The sequence below is a fragment of the Styela clava genome, chromosome 10 (assembly GCF_964204865.1).
Source record: "Styela clava chromosome 10, kaStyClav1.hap1.2, whole genome shotgun sequence".
Lineage (NCBI taxonomy): Eukaryota > Metazoa > Chordata > Ascidiacea > Stolidobranchia > Styelidae > Styela > Styela clava.
This window is the reverse complement of record NC_135259.1, coordinates 8,848,444-8,869,267: the sequence shown is the minus strand read 5'-3', so window position 1 is coordinate 8,869,267 and position 20,824 is coordinate 8,848,444. Positions and strand designations below refer to the sequence as shown.

General features: G+C 33.8%; 1 protein-coding gene across 1 annotated transcript; it reads right to left on the bottom strand.

Moving 5' to 3' along the window:
• Window positions 1-1,071: 1,071 nt before the first annotated feature.
• On the bottom strand, window positions 1,072-8,744 carry LOC120337482 (COP9 signalosome complex subunit 3-like). The gene is made up of 12 exons (XM_039405272.2): window positions 8,469-8,744; window positions 7,477-7,606; window positions 6,814-6,938; window positions 6,636-6,727; window positions 5,859-5,984; window positions 5,237-5,341; window positions 4,807-4,947; window positions 4,272-4,373; window positions 3,376-3,534; window positions 2,734-2,847; window positions 2,168-2,254; window positions 1,072-1,678 (listed from the first exon to the last, which is right to left on the bottom strand). Exons 1-12 carry the CDS (start codon window positions 8,521-8,523, stop codon window positions 1,589-1,591), a joined length of 1,326 nt encoding a protein of 441 aa, XP_039261206.2. The 5' UTR covers window positions 8,524-8,744; the 3' UTR covers window positions 1,072-1,588.
• Window positions 8,745-20,824: the final 12,080 nt, after the last annotated feature.

The window sequence follows — 20,824 nt, the reverse complement described above, 5'->3', positions numbered from 1 at the left end:
TTGGTAAACTCAATGTTTTTATGAAGCATCGTTCGCCATGCGTCATGGAAAAATATTCAACATTCAAATACCTTCTTTTCTTCATTTCTTCTTTAGATATTGCACTGATATAACCGCGACTACCAAAATCAATTCTTTCAAAGATAAGGACGTCTAAAAATAATTTTTCTTATCGCATTGGCGAACAGAGCGAATTTACATTTTAGTATGCCGCAACCGATTAATCTATACAACAAAATGCAACAGATTAATCAATCATTCATTCATTTATTTTGGTCTCGTATCATATACGTTCTTCATGCACGAAGACCAACAGTCCTATCCATTCGCGACAATCCTATTCGAAAAAAATAAATAAGTGTGCGACTCCTAGGCGTGAATTAGAGATTTGTGGTTACTACCATGACCTAGTCTTGAAAGTTGAGGGCCGCAAAAGATTTTCAACATTCTTTAATGCAATTTCGCGAGGATGACAAATTCATAAGCCTTTTCACTCTATTCCTGAACAAAAAACCGGACGTTTTTTGGCTTGCTATAAACAATTCCTTTACCAAATAACCCAAACCAGGACCTCCTGAAGTATGCGCACCAAGATGGCGCGCAACCTGAACTCAGGTTGTGCGACATCTTGGTGCGCATACTTCAGGGTTACCCCAAACGAGATGGGTGACTTCGACAAGGAAGTAAGTGCGTATAACGATTCTACACGATATTGTTAAATATCAATGGCTTTTATACGCAGCAAAACGCACGAGTTGGGCCCCCGCCCCAAAATTTTGGGCTGGCTACGCCCGTGGTTACTACTGCTATGTCACGGCACACTCAGTCAGTCACATCAATAAACCTGAAGGCGTCACCCCCCCCTCTAACCCGCGAGCGGTTCGCCCCGCGATAAAACTATGTTTATATTATTCCCTGTACTAGAATAGGAAATATATACAGACACTAACACGACAGATATTTAGAACACAACGCAGATTCACTTGAAAGAGCCAAACAATATTTCAAGCAATTTGCTCACAACACTTTGAACTTTATCACAATATTTTATAGTTCAAGCTGTGAATTGCATGAAACACATAAAACTTATTTTTGTAGATATAAACAATTCATTTATTTCAAGTACTAATGGAACTAAAAAAATGAGATACTACATTGACTGGTGGCGATCAAGCATGAAAAAATGGAACATCTAGTATAAATATTTTGGGTATAAATTTCCTAAAGAGCCACTGGCTGCAGTAAGGAAAATCTAGATCAAATTCTTTTACATTCATAAATGTAATGCATAGAGAAACGAACAGTCAAAGTGAAACCATATGCCTGGCACATACATACAGCAATCCTATCTGCAGAAATTTTACCACTTTACTCTTGTAATGAAACAAAATATTTAAGAGACATTTTTTTATGGAACAAAATATAAAATCAGTGATGAGCATGAATCGGTTTCCCTGATTGGAGATAGGTTTATTTTCGACTACTCAGGAAATGACCCATAGTCGTTAGACCCAACTATTATTCAACTTTATATCATACAACAGTGACCATAAAGTATTAAGTTTAATTGCCAACATCACATCTATGATCATCCCAATTTAACAGAATTAGATGTAGCCGACGACGAAGCTCTTGACAGTAATCCACCATCCATTTCATCATCATGTGACGTCACAGACTGAAAATTTAATAATTTAATGGTTGAAGCTTATTTCACAAATTTTCAATTATCATTCTAAAATTAATTTCCCAAATAGATAATATATAACTTATCGCGATAAGAGTTAGGTGGGTTTGTGATTGCTAAATCCCCTGTTATTGGCATGGTTAATGAAAGTCAGTTAGTTACTGGATCTATGACAAAATAAAAAAATTCCTTTAAAATGTGAATGTAACGGGTGCAGATACTGAGGTGAGGATACCTGATATGACAGAAATTGTCATAGTCTACGCCAAGTAATTCCCCACAGGTGCTAGAGATTACGCAAGCTATATATATTCAACAGCAAGAAGCAATCCTACTAATTCCAGTCTCTCTAAAGGTTTGTTGAAAGAATATATTTGAGATAATATATTTGTGAAGAAGATGAAAATCTTCCAGACAAAGGCTTGAATGATAATATATCTTATGCAAACACAGATCTATGAATCCTACAATGATATTTACTTTTGCTTTTTTAACATATTGTGGGTTGACTTGAATCTGACAATCCATCTCTTGTAATTTCCGATCCAATTCCATAAAGTACTGAATCTGAAAACGCCAAAAATAATATAAAAACCAACACCTCTAAAGATAACTTATTTAACCCAAACGTAATTATAAATATGACTCCCAATAACTATGTAATTGGGCAATCTTTCTTCAAAATCAGGTTGAAACGTATTAGTTATGACTCACATTGAGCTTGACTTATGAGAAAAGCTTTTGTGTGAATTCAACATCAATGTTCTAAAAAAATCTGCATCAATACTGAAAACACACCATTAAATCCTACTTAGGATTAACAATCCTGTACCAAACCAATTAGTTGTTGAAAGTTTTTCTTAATGGCAATTTAAAATGCGTTTAGCACATTTGAGGTGATTTTGGAAATATATGCTTGTTATCTTAGTTTTGAGCAAGTTCAAACAAAAAAAAACATTTTTCTATGCCTTTAAAATAACACAATAATTGCCTTGACTTGATACGGAAAATATTAGTTTTCGAATGTTCCAATCAGAACCACTTACATCTTTATCAATAGCTTCTAACATCGCTGGATTGTTGTATTTTTCAGGGTTGTCATAGAAACTAACCATTCCATCTTTCTGATTTATAGTAGCATATATTTCACCATCGTCTATCTGTACAACAAAAATTTCAAAAACCAAATTATTTAAAACTTTTAATAACATCTCCAAAATAACATCTCCAAAATCTAAAAAGGGATTTAGTCAATAAAATGTCATTGACTAAAACTGATAAAGGAGTTTAAATTTAAAGAAATTAGAACAGTCCATCCAGTGTTTCCCTTTCCCACTAAAATCATTGACAGAGCAATGAATTATGTGGGCTAAGCCAAACCAAATAAGCTCACAATCTTCCTAAACAGTGTCAGGCTCCAGACTATGTCAGGGCCTTGTTCAATGAAGGCATTTAAATAGTCAAAATATTGTTTCATAAAAGGTTTATAGCAAACGAGATTACTTTTATAAAACATATCAATCAGTAGCTGCCATCTAGCTGCGATGCTGTTCTGAATATCAGAAGAACAGAAAGTTTCAAGTCAGATTTCTTTTATCCGTTCCAGACAACTGCAATACTCTTGACAATAGACCATCACACCTAAGAAACCATTATTCTAAATGGTTTAAACCAATCTAAGTACAAACCATGTTTCTCAGTTGTGTTTCTGCTTCTTGTGGGCTTGAGAGATGAGCTCTTGATGACACATCGGATAAAGATAAAGTGATGAATGTTTTTGTTAATCTTTGAATATTTTTTTTATGCAGAGATGCTATCACCTGCTTCACAAGACCCATATTTTTGTCCTTTGGAAAAATAAAAAATTATTAGATTTAGATAGATATTTACTCATTTGACTCATTACCAATTTGCATAGTGTAAGCATGAATACGTAAATCCACCTCGAATTGATGTTTTCCTCAACAACCAGACAAACACATTTGACCAGGGATGTCCAAAATGAACTGAATTGTAAAATGGATACAAAATTCATTATGCGCAGATGCACAATATTTCAGATTCTCTATATCAGAAACTGATTTATTTAAGAAATTAGTGTATCGATCAACTTAAGTTTTTTATGTGATCCATAATCACAGCTTTCACTACGAATAAGGCACTGATACCAAATTTATTACACCCTAAGTGAGGTGGGGGGGAGGGGGGTCATAGGATTTAAACTAGAGTTGTGTAATCTGCGACACCATCATGCTAGGCCATCACAGCAAAATTCAATCTTCATTCAATTTCTTAAAACTGTAAAATATGGAAAACGAAAGAAAATATAGAAACCAAACCACTGTTCATTTACAACTTAAATAGACATTTCCAAAACAAGCTCATTGTATATACATATGTTTTTTGTTGAACATGGTCCAACTTAGATATTCAGTATTCAAGAATATTATTTCAGAATATAATAATATTAGATTATTCTGTTTTGGCCACCACAGCATTTGCCACACTTAATAATTCTATTATCAGCAAATGCACAACAAAAGATTGCATGACACAGATGATAGCATATGAAAAATGGCTGTACCTGGATAAATACTTGGCCGTGACTTTCTAATACTGAGTTTAATTTTGCCGGCGAATAAGTAGCATATGCGTTCAGTAGTACTGTGTATGCTCCACACAGTGGCTGAAAACAAAGAATACAAAATGAACCAACACAACAAAAGCATATATAAAAGTATGCAAATCAAATTAACTTGAATGACACCACTCTCTTCAGAGTTTTTTATATCAAAGACTATGAAAAGTACTTTGTTAGCAACTTGGCTACAGATATAATTGTTAACTGTATATTTTTTTTGTTTCTGGCAACTAGCATTTTCCCAGATGGCTGAGCATGACCTGTGATATCATCAGTTACAGGCGACTGATGATGACCAAGGAGCTGTGAAGGTGAAGTGGCCATGAGCGCTCTGCAGTCTGGTGCACAGTTCAGTTGGTGTTGCTTATGGATTAGTTTGGTTATTGTTTTGTACATTTATTAAATATACATTTGAACTGAATTAACAATAACTTCCCAGCCTCACAACTTGAAACATAAAATAGACAGCTATAACTACCTTTATTCCTCTTTGAACTATATGAGAAGTGTATTTTGGAAAGGGCAGGACTCTTCCTTCACTTATAATAGATATAAGAATATATTTCTTATAAGCTTCCACCATGATATGACTTATTGCTGTGGCTGGGCAGACAACAGCCTAGAAGAAAGAAATAAGATATGAATAAATAGCAAATAGGTATAAAAAATAATAAAATATGTGCATTCCACTGTTCTTTAGGCATTATTAAAGAGTGAAATCATTCTATAGTAACATTGTATGATATGTTTAGGTTGAATTTCTTGATGACTGCCAAAGTTAAAATTCAATATCATTTAGATTTTAAATGAAGTAACCAATAAAACCAATAAAATAAGAAATATTTAATAATAAAACGATGAGTAGAACAATGTACTTTTAACTTTGATGTTGAATACATAATACAGACCTGTTCAAAGAAGTACAAAGCTCTTTTGTAATTTTTCAATGCAGTATAAATCATTCCACCATAATAATAATATGATAAATAGTGTTTGCATTCATAGAACCCATTCTGAAAAAATAATATGTTGACTTAAGATGTTAAACTCGAATACAAAAAATTTCAAAATTTTGGAAGTTCATTTCCTAAGTAAATTTGCTCAAGAAACATAGTAAGGAGACTTATCTCTGAGCAAAATAGTGGGTACCTCTGAAATGCCAAGCCCAAGAGCTACTGAAACTACGTAATATAGAATTATGATAGTGCATTATGTGTCAGCAAATGCAATTGAGACAAGACTGGAAGTAGTTCAATCGACTGGGAGCAAGTCAATTTGATCAGGATAACAGCTATGACATAGTGAATTACATATAACTGAAATTCTTGGGAAAAAACTCCCAAGGTACTATGACAGAAAGTGGCTGAAAATGAAATGTAAAAAGAACTAAATGTTATCAACAAACACCCAATAGAATCGAAAGCACTGGTTGGAATAGTTTATTTAGAATTAAGATATATTCAACAAAAATTCAAACTTTTCATTTTCCTCCGGCAAATATCCCCCCCTCAGTAAATGGAGACTCCTTACCTCTTTTGAAATATCTGTAACTTCAATGTCAAGATACTTTGCCGCAGGTTTCAGGCATTTTGCAGTTAAACACAACTGACATAGATCAGCATGCACAGATGTCAATTGAGATGGATGTTCTTGAACCTGTTAAATATGTATTTACTTAGCAAATACAATATTATAGTATATGTATGTTTTATCGGTACTCCCATAGTGTGTGTACCAGATTAGGGTTAGGTCATGATTTTATTTCGATTTCCCTTATTTTAGTTCTATTATGAGTTCGGAGACTGTCTGTGTTAGTCAAGTGAATATACCCCCTGCCCATAGGTTTCAGTCCCTTTACATAACTTGATGTGAAGTAGGCGAACAAAATTAGTTACTTCCATATTGGTACACATTACACACATTTTTGTAGCGTCGTTTTATCTACTGTTGAAGTCATGGTACTTTGACAGGACACAAGCAAAGATTTTTTAAAACACTAAATGTAGACAAAATGGGGAAATTGGCAAGTAAAGTAGTAAAGGTTCCAAAATAGAAAAATCTGAGGAAAATCATGCCATGGAGTAGAAAGAAAACACAAATATAGTATTCTGGATATTCAACACAGATTCCATATAAAATTTATATGTAATTATCAAATAATATATTCATTTTTTGGCACATCAAACCATGTTTAAATCAACACTATAATTAATAGTGATAAATTACTATAACAGAATAACAGTATACATAAATATTAAAGAACTACAGGAATTAAAAAAAATCTGAACTAATTAGGCATCAGCATACCTGCTCTATAATTCTGGATATAAGTTTGATTCCACGAATTGCCATATTTCTTTGACATAACTCATTAGTAAGAGTGTGACACATCTGGGCAACTGAAAAAAAAAAATTGATTCTACTAGATACATGTAGATATGCGTAGATAAGTTGAAATGATATGTCTCAGCAATATTGTACATACAGTTTCCAATCGAATATCTTGTTTGGTCTTTATTACACTGACTCACAAACAAATCAACTTGTAGAAGCAATTGTTCAAATTCTTCTTGATTACTGGATGATTGAAATGTAGATACTTTAACACATCTGAAATGAAACATATATTTAGTGATTGTAAATAGCTCACAAACATATTGACGACTAACCAACGTTTTATTCTATTTAGACAAGCATAAATACAATAGGTTAAAGAATTGATTGAGTCTATGCATCTGAAACAAATAACTGGTTAACTAATACCATACCCAACATAGACTTGTAACAGGATGAGAGACTGTGGTTCATGGTATGGATAAGCCATTTCATTGCCTCCAACCCAGGATAAATATGTGAATCCTGTGGATACTAGTTTAAATTATTCAAAAACTTCCATTAGTTTCTTTATGCAGTTATGAGGATTTGTAATATTTAAACTTGGGTAAAATGATGTGCCACATCAAATATTAGTGTTAGGTGTTGCAAATTATTGGTATATTTAACAAATATTTCTAAAATGTTAAAATTTTCTAAAATGTTTAAGGTAAATTTTATAAATAGTTTATAATCTTTTTTGAATTAATCGAGTATGGAGCAGAATGCAACATCTGGATAAATGCTAAATTTTTCGATACCAAATAGAACTTACAAGATGTACAATACTCCTAATGTATGTTCTTGTATATCTAAGGCTTCCAACATAGTATCAAGATGTGAAATGTTTTTAACAAGGAGGTTCCATGATTTGTTCATATGATCGCATAGTTGACTCAACTGGCCTGAACAAGAAACAATTTGAAGCAAAGAAAAATATAAGACTTATTTGATATTCTGCATACTAAATGCTGAAACGAAGAGCAACAAGATGTGGTGTTGATTTAGTAGCGTATTGCGTATTTCTATATTTGAAACTTTAGAATTTGACCTGTTATTTATGCAAAATAAAAAAAAGATGTTTCTGTCTCAAACTTTTTCGATATTCAAGATAGAAAGAGTCTAATTCAGAAATTCCCCTAATCACCAAATACTGAAATAGGCTAGCAGAATAATGAAAAAGACTAGTTTCGTGGACCCAGATATCATACAGCCATAAGTCAGTAAGTTTAGGAATTACTGAAAAACCCATTTTAAGTAGCCTAGTTTATACAATACTAATCAGTACAATACCTGAATAACGTGGGTCTGGTATAGTTTAGTACCACATCCACTTCTACTTGGCCTGGCTAAACAATTTTTGCATATGTCAATCCTAACCCCCACCTGACTACGTCACCGAAAAACTACGTCATTCCGACGTCACAGTGGCGTAATAAGGCCCACCGAAGTATGCGGATGGTCGTCCAAAACGCGCAGACGATAACCCGAAATCGAGCAAGCTATTTCTCTCGTTTTCTCGTCGCAACGATCACGATAGGAGAGAGATTGCCTACTTTAGCAAGTTCTTATCGGCGGCGCAGATGCCATTTCGGGCGATCATAATTATACTTTGGCAATCCCTATGACGTGATGGTGACGTCGTAGTGACGTAAATTTTGGATGGCATAGTCAGGTGAGGGTTAGAAATAACATATGCAAAAATCGTTATGCTACGCCCACTGGAAGTACATGTGGTACTAAACTATACTAGACCCAATAACGTACCTTGCGATGACAAGTTCCGCACGGTGTTGACAAATTCTTCCAAATTTCCTGACATCCTTCTAAAATCCAGTCCTCAGTTACAGAGTTAGCTCTGCAGTTTATGGGGAAAAAGAAGACTATCGTATCCTTATGTCTGTATGTCAATGTCAGTATGTCCAGTTTTTTTTGTTCCGGAATCGGTGGTCCTGGGATCCCGTATATTTCGAATTTAGAAGTAAGAGTGCAGCGTAACGAGTCCCGGCTGCGCTGTGGTTATAAACTAGATTACTAGAATATGCAAGACCTTTGACCTCAGCAATGCAAAGAATCTGGTAGATCAGGGTCTGATCAAGGTGAGAGAGAGAGAGTTTATTTCATTTTGTCAAACCAAGAAAACAATTCATGCACACATAAAACAAATATCAAAAAAATAGTTTTTGGTATATGACTGGGGGGCAACGATACGACCTTTTGGGGTCATCAGAGTCAGTTGCCACCCAATTATATTAAACAAGCATGAAAATACCAGGTTCGTGTCAATATATCAATGCCTCTCACGATTTAAACTATGTACAATATTTACATGAATTTACTATTTTCAATTATGGAAGCATTCTTTTAGATAATGGGATTTTGCACAAATTGAAATTATATTGCAAAATATAAAATGATCGAAACGAAAAAAGTGGGAAAGCAGGTCAGACAAGCTACCCATTATTCGGGTGGTCCATATTTGTCGGCGACGGGGGCCACAAAATTGTTTTTGCATTGTTCGCGGGCCACAATAGTGCCACAAATAGGTAAACAATGCAATATGAAACACTTTTATCGTGCAAACCCATTGGTCATATGTCATTTATCAGGCTAACCCATGCAAAATCCACCCAAAAAATTACTAAAACCTGCAATAGTCTTTCTATATCAACATAAAATGTAGAATTTCAACTCTTCGTAACGGAAAGAGTGCTTCCGCAAATGTAAGTGCTTTCGATACTTTTGTCACCGACACAACTTGTCGACATATCAAGCAAGCATTGTGGTATTTACCTCTACATCCAGTCAAAAATCTGTTCAAATTCGTCAGGTTTATTTTCAAACTTATGTTTACAAAATACCTGCACATTGATTGATTACCAAATGTAAGGTACAGAAGGGTAATTACTAAATTTTCCAATATTTAGGCAGCATTTTTTGTAATACTGTTTAGGTTGGTTGCGGAAAACACCCGGCATGAATTAAATTGTTAGGCCATAACATCAATATTTAGTTATCAGGCATAGCCTGAGAATTAGTCATTAGGCTAATCAAATAGAATCCGCATTCAATTTTCAGTTTTCAATGATGCCAGAATTGTTAGCATATTTTTCCGGACAAAACGAAAAAAAGCCAGATAACAATTTAGTCTGCCAAACACGCCATTCAATTTCGGTAGTTGCCTCAGCCAGCCGCAACACTTGTCTATTCAGTGACATTAGTTATGTAACAAATGTCAATGGATTTTTCTGGTTAATTTTATGACGAAGCGACACGAAATGCGATTTTTTGATTAGTCTCCGAAAGCTACGCGGGCCACAGATAATGAAGCGGCGGGCCACATGTGGCCCGTGGGCATGGGTTTGGACCACCCTGTGGTACATAGCAGATGCACATTTTGGTGGTGATTCTACAGCACAACCGTGTTTGTGATATCGCTAATGCAGGTTGGTTTTAAAATCAAAATTGTGACGTTTACTATTTAATTGCCGCTGATAGATAGATACCGTAAGACGTGTTTAAAGGAGGAGGTTAAATACAACATTCTGAAATAGACAGTTCGTCTGCATCACAACTTTGTTTACTACAGTCGATACAATTTGAAGCAATGTCTCGAAAATTTCCGGACAATTTTATTTCGAGAGTGTCTATCATGAAAGGAAGTCCAGATATCCCTCTCTAGCAATCACGCTTGCAAGGCGACTAAGAAAACTTTTCGATAGACACCTGTGTGGTGTTTCTCGGGTATTTGGACGGCGGGGAATAATGGGAAGTGTCAAGTCAATAGTTGCTCAGATTTGTGAGAGATATCACCCAACACGGACACATAATACACCAAAAATTCTAGGTCTAGGTCAAAAATTCTAACCAAACTAAAATGTCACATGGGTGGTGTATAAATTTTGCGCTCAAACTGAACAAACAGATAAATAAGTACATAATTGAAATCAAATTGATACAGCTGCGCAGCCAACGAGGCTTGATACCTTACATTTTACAACGACGTGATATTTAGTATAATTTACGGGTATACAAAACAAAAAAACAGCAAAACGAACAGCGCACATTTCTCCAACATTAGGAAACCAGTTTTTCTTGTTTCAATAATTAATATATGCACATATTGTTTGAATCTGCCGATCCCCAATTCAATTCGATTGCAAAAATCTATAATATATGAAAATTCGTCGCCACAGCTATTGTGTGCTTATTTGTACTCTGATGGAGTCAGCGGGGTTTATTCCGCCATGTACGTTCTAATAGTACTGAAATAGAATACGCAGATAGTATCTCATGTTTAATATAGCGTTTACAATCATAACCATCATTTATGAGTGCCGATGAGATTTTAACTTTTTGTTAATGAATACAAACGCCAGTGAGAAAGTAGTTTTTTCATGAGTTATGTTTATATGAAGAATTATTTTGTCGCCAAGAACTTTAATGAAATGTTAAATATTATTAACCAATTTATTGAATAGGAGTTTGAGTCGATTCTTTCCGATTACTGAGTCCCATGGTATTGCTTCTTGGCAGATCAATTTGCTAACCCCACAGTAAACATATCAAGACAAAAACTAGAATATCGGTTAGAAACCGAAGACTTATCGATCGAGGTTAGGGGATCCCCCAAAACAGTGGTATTACCTCATAGTGACACCGTGTGTCCCATCACTAATTAATTAATTACTCGCTAATTATAAGACATACTCCATAAAATTAATAGGCTTCTGATCCGAGCTATGATGAATGCACATGCAAAATTTGGAGCAGATTCAACCTCGCTTTCGTGAGATATCGTGCGCATCTAACACACAGACATACAGACATACAACTACCTATCAACCTACGTACCGATCTTAAAATCGATAAGTAATAACAAAAACACACGCCAGCACGACTAAAGATTTTATTTTAGACGTCCTTAGATCGTGCACCCTTAGCCAGGTCAATCACGCCTTTACACACATTTTTTTCTGCTGCAACTATATTGAAGCTCCTCAAATATGAGGTGACGCACAACCTGAACAACCCTAACCTGGTACACATACCATGTTCAGGCTGTGTGCCATGTTGGTACGAATACTTCGGGAGCACCCAATTAAAAAACACAACTAAAAACTGACAAATTACTAGCGAAACCACAAAAACGAGGTAATGTCCACAGCTATTATTAAAATTATATATGAATGAAAAAGGAGTCTGCTCGGCTGCTAAAATTCCAATTGTTTCGTCACCGTTGATAGCTTGCTGATTGGTCATTGTTGCGTGGGTACGGGGTAAGGTAAGAAAAGAATGCGTATGCTCGGAGAAACATCAATCGAAATGAAATCTATCAAAATTTCGTGTCCCCTCAAGATGGGGTTACCATATATTGTTACTTTAAAGCGGGATGCCTCCAAAGACACGACCCCCTAGCTGTGATCCCGTGACTTTACAATTTCCGATTTTACTACATAGAACTACATTTAAAGCCATCCCTGCTGTCTTTATTGACCATATTGTCATCGAAAGTTCATGCGCATATTCTCTGTCTAAATATCGGGTTCAGTTCGAAAAATAAAAAGGAATATGAATATATATACGCTAACGATACAAATGATCCGAATTTAGATCTTTTTATGTACAGCAAAAGGAATAAAGAATATGAAATAGTTTGCCGTTTTCAAGCATAGAGAATTTACTTATTCACCCATGCAAGCTTTTCTGTAGATAACACCTTCAAAAAGACGTTGTTCAATGTTACATTCACGTGAACATCCGAACAGGACCAATTAGAATTGATTTTGCATGTGATACGTTTGCTAACAATGTTAGCGAGAAACAAACAAATTAACGCATTCACCCTCAGTAAGTAGGCTAGAGTTGCGCTACACAGCAACAACAGTAACGAGAACATGTTCACGTGGATGGCTGCTCGCCAAAGCGGTACTTTTGGCTGACTTGTCGGGACGGCGGGACAATATGCTAAAAAGCGGGACAGTCCCGCCTAAAGCGGGACGTATGGTATGCCTACCTCAAGATCAACGCAGATCAATCATGCGGACTCGGAGGTTGTCACGGACGCAGGACCGGATTTAGGAGATTTAAGACCCTGAGCTGAGCCATTTATAGGCCTTTTAATAATAACGCCATAAAATATAATGGCGTCATATAGAAGGCTTTGAATTGCGCGAAAACACTTATCTACTTCGAATTTTGTATGCATTTCAGCATTATAGGATGTTTGATGATAATTGAATCTGAATAAGCTAAAATGTATATAAAAGTGTACAACTCAAAAAAGAACTAAAACGGAACTGAAATTCCATCGGGTAAAACATACATTGTTCCGTGTATGATTCGGAAAATATTTTGCGAACTAAAAGTAATGTTAGAAAACTTATCAAAGAAATACATCTACGGAATCAACTTGGATTTTTTTAGTGATTTTTGCAAATTTACACTTTAGTTCCAATGTTCAAAACTTCATGCTGCCTTTCATGCATGCTTTTTTTTTATCTGGTTTGTACATTTGATAAATTATTGGTGATTTTTTTATGTCTTAGGAAGCAAAATATTTCCTACAGCTATTTACTTATTTAGAAATATACAATCAGGAATTCCAGACCCAGAGTGTGCTGAATTCAAATATTTAAAATCAACTTCGTATATATATATATATATACATATATATATATGATATGTGGGGTAAATTCTGGTGATTACCATAATTGGACGGAAGAAGTCGTCAGAAGTCTATTAAATTTAATTTATCTACCTAAATTTTGTTATATTTTGTGTAAGTTGTCCACAGATTCTTTAAAGCATTGCCCGATTCTCAATCGTGTTTTTTGTATTCTTCTATTATTATTTTTTATTTTTTTTTTCGTGGGCGGGCGCGTAATTTTACGTTTTTTTAACTTTATGTTAAGATATGCTCGTCTTCCAGGTATCTCTGCATTTTGTTTCTTCGTCTACTCTTTGTGCTGTTTTGTTTTATGTCAGAGCACCGAAATAAAGAACCTCCTGAAGTATGCGCACCAAGACGGCGCACAACCTGAACTCAGGTTGTGTACCAGGTTAGGGTTCAGATTATTCGACATCTTGGTGCGCATACTTCAGGAGCACCGAAATAAATGATTGATTGATAATGGCCTTCTATCGAATGACTGCTTTCAACTTTTGAAAATTGGAAGTGAAATTTTATTGGTTCATTGGTTATTGTAAAAACGCTTTTGTCAACAACAGCAACATAACCATATTTTAGCAGAACAAAACATATCTTTACTTCGTGTCACTTTCATCGCATCGCTTATAACCCTGGTCCGTTCCTGATTCTAATTCCTCAGGAAATATTTCACATGCAACATGATTTGTGGATTTTACTGGATAAGTGGTCGGCGTAAGCGATATGTGATGAAGATGTCTTAGGTTGAGGCCTTCACCTCTCCCAGAATAAATAGTACAATGCTTCTGGTAGAAAGATGGTTAAAAACGGCAATTCCAAAATGACTTTTGAACGAATATTGTTTATATAAATACGTACACAAGGAAAATTGTCAATAATCCGGAATTTACGATAAGAGTACAATTGAATTACATACAGGTAACAAACTGCCATAAAATATTGAATTTTCTACTATTATAATTTTGTACAGTAACCAAGCTAATTTTTATGTTCAATGTCTCTTTTATTCGAATATGAAGCTACTCATGGCGATTCTCATCAGCTGTATTCACTCATGCATATCCAAATCTCCTTAGCGCTAGTTTGTTTACAAACATTAGCTCTTTTCGACCACTGTGAAGCTAGCAGCACTTTCAGCCAGAATATTTTTACACATTGAATATAGGTTCCACGCGCATATAGTGTTCATTTATAGGTAAATATGAAAATTGAAAATGCTGATCAAAATATAATATTGTCACGAAAATAGATGAAAAATCTTTAAACTGAATGAATACATTAAATTTAACAAGAAAATAGTGCTCAAAAAAAGACTAACTAAGCGAAAAATGAATTTTTAGGTATTCCGCAAATACAAAGTTTCGGAAAATTATCCTTTTCGGAACCTCGATTCCTCGAAAACCGCCAATAAAGGCAGCACCACGACACATTTGGAGAAAAGCAGATACCATATAAATTCAATTTTTCTATAACAGAACAGTAGCAGTACGTTTTGGCTTGACCATATATATTACCAAACATATCGTGTAATCTAAAATTTAATAACGGCATGGACGTAACAAATTTAAAATTGATTTTGTATTTCAACTAAATTTGCTAGATAATGGATAAAATATCATTTTCTTTTTGTCACACATTAATACTGTACATCTTTTAAACTTGGAATACGTTGCGGGAAGTATAAAACAGCAAAAAATCATTTGCGACTCCTAGTGGATTCTGTCCTGGATTACAAAAAATTATCGTTTTTAAAATGGCGATTTTTCGAAAACCGCCAATAAAGGCAGCACTACGACATATTCGGATAAAAGCACATACATTATAGATTCGATTTTATTATGCCAGAACAGTAGCAGCACGTTTTGACTTGGCCATATATAATACCAAAAATAGCGTATATTCCTCGATTTTTAAAACAAAGGTACGTAACATATTAAAAAAGGGTTTGTATTTCAACTAAAGTTGCAGGATAATTGATCAAATATCTTTTTCTCTTTGTCGCACATCAATACTGTACGTCTATTAAAGTTAGAATAAGTTTCAGAAAGTATAAAGTAATAATAAAAATTTTGCGCACCCCCTTGAATTAGTTTGAGAATTTCGAAAATTATCGTTTTTGGATTAGTGATTTCTCAAAAACCGCCAATAAAGGCAGCATCACGACACATTCAGAGAAAAGCACATACCTTATAGATTCAATTTTATTATGTCAGAACGGTAGCAGAACGTTTTGACTTTGCCATATATAATACCAAACATAGCGTATACTCTTCAATTTTATGAACAATGTGGACGAAACAAATTTAAAAAGGAATTGTATGTCAACTAAATTTGCTGAACAATTGATAAAATATATATTTTTCTCTTTGTCACACATTAATACTGTACGTCTATTAAACTTAGAATGAGTTGCAGAAGAAAAGTATAAAATACCAAAAAAATATTTTACGCCCTCTCGTGGATTCTTTTCAAAATTTCGAAAAATTATCGATTTTGGAAGGGGAATTTCTCGAAAACCGCCAATAAAGGCAGCACTACGACACTTTGGAAAAAGTATATACCCTATAGATTTGATTTCACTATAACAAAACAGTGGCAGCATGTTTTGACTCGGCTACATATAATACCAAAATAGCGTGTATTCTCAGTTTTATAAACATTGTCGACGTAACAAATTTAATAGGGATTAGTATTTCAACTGAAGCTGCTAGAAAATTGATCAAATATATTTTTCTCTTTGTCACAAATGAATACTGTACGTTTATTAAACTAAGAATTAATTGGGAAAGTTTAAAATAAAAAAAAATACATTTTACGCTCTCTATAATGGGTTCTTTTCTGAATTCCGAAAAATAATCGTTTTTGAAAGGGCGATTTCTCGAAAACCGCCAATAAAGGCAGCACTACGACACATTCGGAAAAAAGCAAATACCTTTTAGATTCGACTTCACTATACCATAACAGTAGCAGCACGTTTTGACTTGGCCATTTATAATACCAAACATAGCGTATATCTCAAATATTTGAATAGCGTAGATGTTCACATATTTTGAAAAGGTTTGGTATTTCAAATAAACTCACCTAATATCGTAATATTCCGTTTTCTTACTTTTTCAAACACCGATACTGTGTGTTAATTAAACTTGGAATAAGATGCAAATTGTATGAAAAAGTGAAAAATGTCTTACAACCTATATATAATTTTTCAATTTCCCAAGCATGCCGTTTTTGGAGTGACGATTTCTCGGACAATGGCCAATAAAGGCAGCAATACGACACTTTTGGAGAACAGCAGATACGTTAAAGATTCGATTTCACCAAACCAGAACAGTAGCAGCACGTTTTGATCTGGCCATATTTAATACTAAACATAGCATATCATTTTCAATTTTATCAACTATGTATATGTAACATATTTAAAAACGGTTAAGTATTTCAACTAAATTTCATCAAACACTTTTCTCTCTTGGTCATACATCAAAACTGTATGTTCATTAAACTTGAAATTAGTGTGCAAATCTTAAGATGCCAAAAAATGATTTGCCCATAGTGGATCCTTTTCGGAATTTCGAAAAATTATCGTTTTTGAAAGGACGATTTCTCAAAAACCGCCAATAAAGGCAGCACTACGACACATTCGGAGTAAAGCAGATACCTTATAGATTTGATTTCATTATGTCAGAACAGTAGCAGCAAGTTTTGACTTGGCCATATATAATACCAAACATAGTGTGTATTCAAAAAGTTATAAACAATGCGGACGTAACATATTCAAAAAACGTTTGGTATTTCAACTAAATTTCCTAGATGATTTATCAAACATCTTTTTCTCTTTGACATACATATATCCTAAACGTTCATTAAACTTGGAATAAGTTGCGGAAAGTATAAAATACCAAAAAGCATTTTACGTCCTTTTGTGAATTATTTTCAAAATTTCAAAAAATTATCGTTATTGAAATAGCGATTTCTCGAAAACCGCCAATAAAGGCAGCATTGCGACACATTTGGAGAGAAGCAGATACCTTATAGATTCGATTTTAATAAGTCAGAACAGTAGCAGCACGTTTTGACTTGGCCATATATAATTCCAAATATAGCGTATATTTTCAATTTCATTAAAAAATGTAGATGTGACATATTTAAAATCGGTTTGGTATTTCAACTAAATTTACTGGAAAATTCATCAAATACTTTCTTCTCTTGGGTATACAACAAAACTGTACGTTCATTAAACTTGGAATTAGTGTGCAAATCTTAAAATGCCAAAAAATGATTTGACGCGCTCTTGTGGATCCTTTTCGGAATTTCGAAAAATTATCGTTTTTGAAAGGGCGATTTCTCAAAAACCGCCAATAAAGGCAGCACTACGACACAGTCGGAGTAAAGCAGATACCTTATAGGTTTGATTTCATTGTGTCAGAACAGTAGCAGCACGTTTTGACTTGGCCATATGTAATACCAAACATAGTGTGTATTCAAAAAGTTATAAACAATGCAGACGTAACATATCCAAAAAACGTTTGGTATTTCAACTAAATTTCCTAGATAATTTATCAAACATCTTTTTCTCTTGAACATACATATATACTATACGTTCATTAAACTTGGAATAAGTTGCGGAAAGTATAAAATACCAAAAAGCATTTAACGTCCTTTTGGGAATTATTTTCAAAATTTCAAAAAATTATCGTTATTGAAATAGCGATTTCTCGAAACCGATTTCTCGACACATTTGGAGAGAAGCAGATACCTTATAAATTCGATATTTTTACCTTATAAATTCGATATTTTTTAATATGTCAGAACAGGAGCAGCACGTTTTGACTAGGCCATATATAATTCCAAACATAGCGTATATTTTCAATTTTATTAAAAAATGTAGATGTGACATATTTAAAAAGGGTTTGGTATTTCAACTAAATTTTACTAGAAAATTCATCAAATACTTTCTTTACTTGGGTATACAACAAAACTGTACGTTCATTAAACTTGGAATTAGTGTGCAAATCTTAAAATGCCAAAAATGATTTGACGCCCTCTTGTGGACGCTTTTCAAAATTTCGAAAAATTATCGTTTTTGAAAGAGCGATTTCTCAAAAACCGCCAATAAAGGCAGCACTACGACACATTCGGAGTAAAGCAGATACCTTATAGATTTGATTTCATTATGTCAGAACAGTAGCAGCACGTTTTGACTTGGCCATATATAATACCAAACATAGCGTGTATTCAAACTTTTATAAACAATGCAGACGTAACATATTTAAAAACGGTTAGGTATTTCAACAAAATCTATGGAGTATCTGCTTTTCTTCGAATGTGTCGTAGTGCTGCCTTTATTGGCGGTTTTGTGGAAATCGCCACTCCAAAAACGGTATGTTCGAGATATTAAACAAAATTACTATGGGGCGTAAGTCATTTTTTTGTTGTTTTATACAATTTGCAACTTTTTGATGAATTATCCAGTAAATTTAGTTAAAATACAAAATCTTTTTACAATATGTTACGTGTACATTGTTTATAAAATTGTAAATAGACGTTATATTTGGTATTATATATGGCCTAGTAAAAACGTGCTGCTGTTGTTCTGACATAATGAAATGAAATCTATATGGTATTTTCTTTTCTCCGACTGTGTCGTAGTGCTGCCTTTATTGGCGGTTTTTGAGAAATCGCCCTTTTAAAAACGATATTTTTTCAAAACTTCAAAAAAACACCACAAGAGAGCGTCAAATCATTTTTTGTTATTTTAGGATTCGCCGTCTTATTCCAAGTTTAATGAACATACAGTTTTGATGTATGACCAAGAGAGAAAAGTGTTTGGTGAATTATCCAGTAAATTAAGTTGAAATACCTAACCGTTTTTAAATATGTTACATCTACATAGTTGATAAAATTATATATGGCCAAGTCAAAACGTGCTGCTACTGTTCTGACATAATGAAATCAAATCTATAAGGTATCTGCTTCACTCCGAATGTGTCGTAGTGCTGCCTTTATTGGCGGTTTTTGAGAAATCGCGCTTTCAAAAACGATAATTTTTCGAAATTCCGAAAAGAATCCACAAGAGGGCGTCAAATCATTTTTTGGCATTTTAAGATTTGCACACTAATTCCAAGTTTAATGAACGTACAGTTTTGTTGTATACCCAAGAGAAGAAAGTATTTGATGAATTTTCCAGTAAATTTAGTTGAAATACCAAACCGTTTTTAAATATGTCACATCTACATTTTTTAATAAAATTGAAAATATACGCTATGTTTGGAATTATATATGGCCAAGTCAAAACGTGCTGCTACTGTTCTGACATATTAAAATAGAATCTATAAGGTATCTGCTTTTCTCCAAATGTGTCGTAATGCTGCCTTTATTGGCGGTTTTCGAGAAATCGCTATTTCAATAACGATAATTTTTTGAAATTTTGAAAATAATCCACAAAAGGACGTAAAATGCTTTTTGGTATTTTATACTTTCCGCAACTTATTCCAAGTTTAATGAACGTATAGTATATATGTATGTCCAAGAAAAAAAGATGTTTGATAAATTATCTAGGAAATTTATTTGAAATACCAAACCGTTTTTAAATATTTTACGACTGCATTGTTTATAAAAGTTTGAATACACGCTATATTTGGTATTATATATGGCCGAGTCAAAACGTGCTGCTACTGTTCTGACATAATAAAATCAAATCTATCAGGTATCTGCTTTACTCCGAATGTGTCGTAGTGCTGCCTTTATTGGCGGTTTTCGAGAAATCGCTATTTCAATTACCATAATTTTTTGGAATTTTGAAAGTAATCCACAAGAGGACGTAAAATGCTTTTTGGTATTTTATACTTTCCGCAACCTTTTTCCAAGTTTAATGAACGAATAGTATATATGTATGTCCAAGAGAAAAAGATGTTTGATAAATTATCTAGAAAATTTAGTTGAAATATCAAACCGTTTTTAAATATGTTACGTCTGCATTGTTTATAAAAGTTTGAATATACGCTATGTTTGGTATTATATATGGCCAAGTCAAAACGTGCTGCTACTGTTCTGACATAATGAAATCAAATCTATAAGGTATCTGCTTTACTCCGAATGTGTCATAGTGATGCCTTTATTGGCGGTTTTTGAGAAATCGCCTTTTCAAAAACGATAATTTTTTGAAATTTTGAAAATAATCCACAAGAGGACGTAAAATGCTTTTTGGTATTTTATACTTTCCGTAACTTATTCCAAGTTTAATGAACGAATAATATATATGTATGTCCAAGAGAAAAAGATGTTTGATAAATTATCTAGAAAATTTAGTTGAAATATCAAACCGTTTTTAAATATGTTACGTCTGCATTGTTTATAAAAGTTTAAATACACGCTATGTTTGGTATTATATATGACCAAGTCAAAACGTGCTGCTACTGTTCTGACATAATGAAATCAAATCTATAAGGTATCTGCT

Coding starts and splice junctions, on each gene's coding strand:
- LOC120337482 (XM_039405272.2), bottom strand. CDS start 8,523: ATGTCAGGAAATTTGGAAGAATTTGTCAACACCGTGCGGAACTTGTCA. Junction 6,728..6,813: donor AAGATATTCGATTGGAAACT/GTATGTACAATA, acceptor TTTTTTTTTCAG/TTGCCCAGATGTGTCACACT. Junction 5,342..5,858: donor TTACAGATATTTCAAAAGAG/GTAAGGAGTCTC, acceptor TTATTTTTTCAG/AATGGGTTCTATGAATGCAA.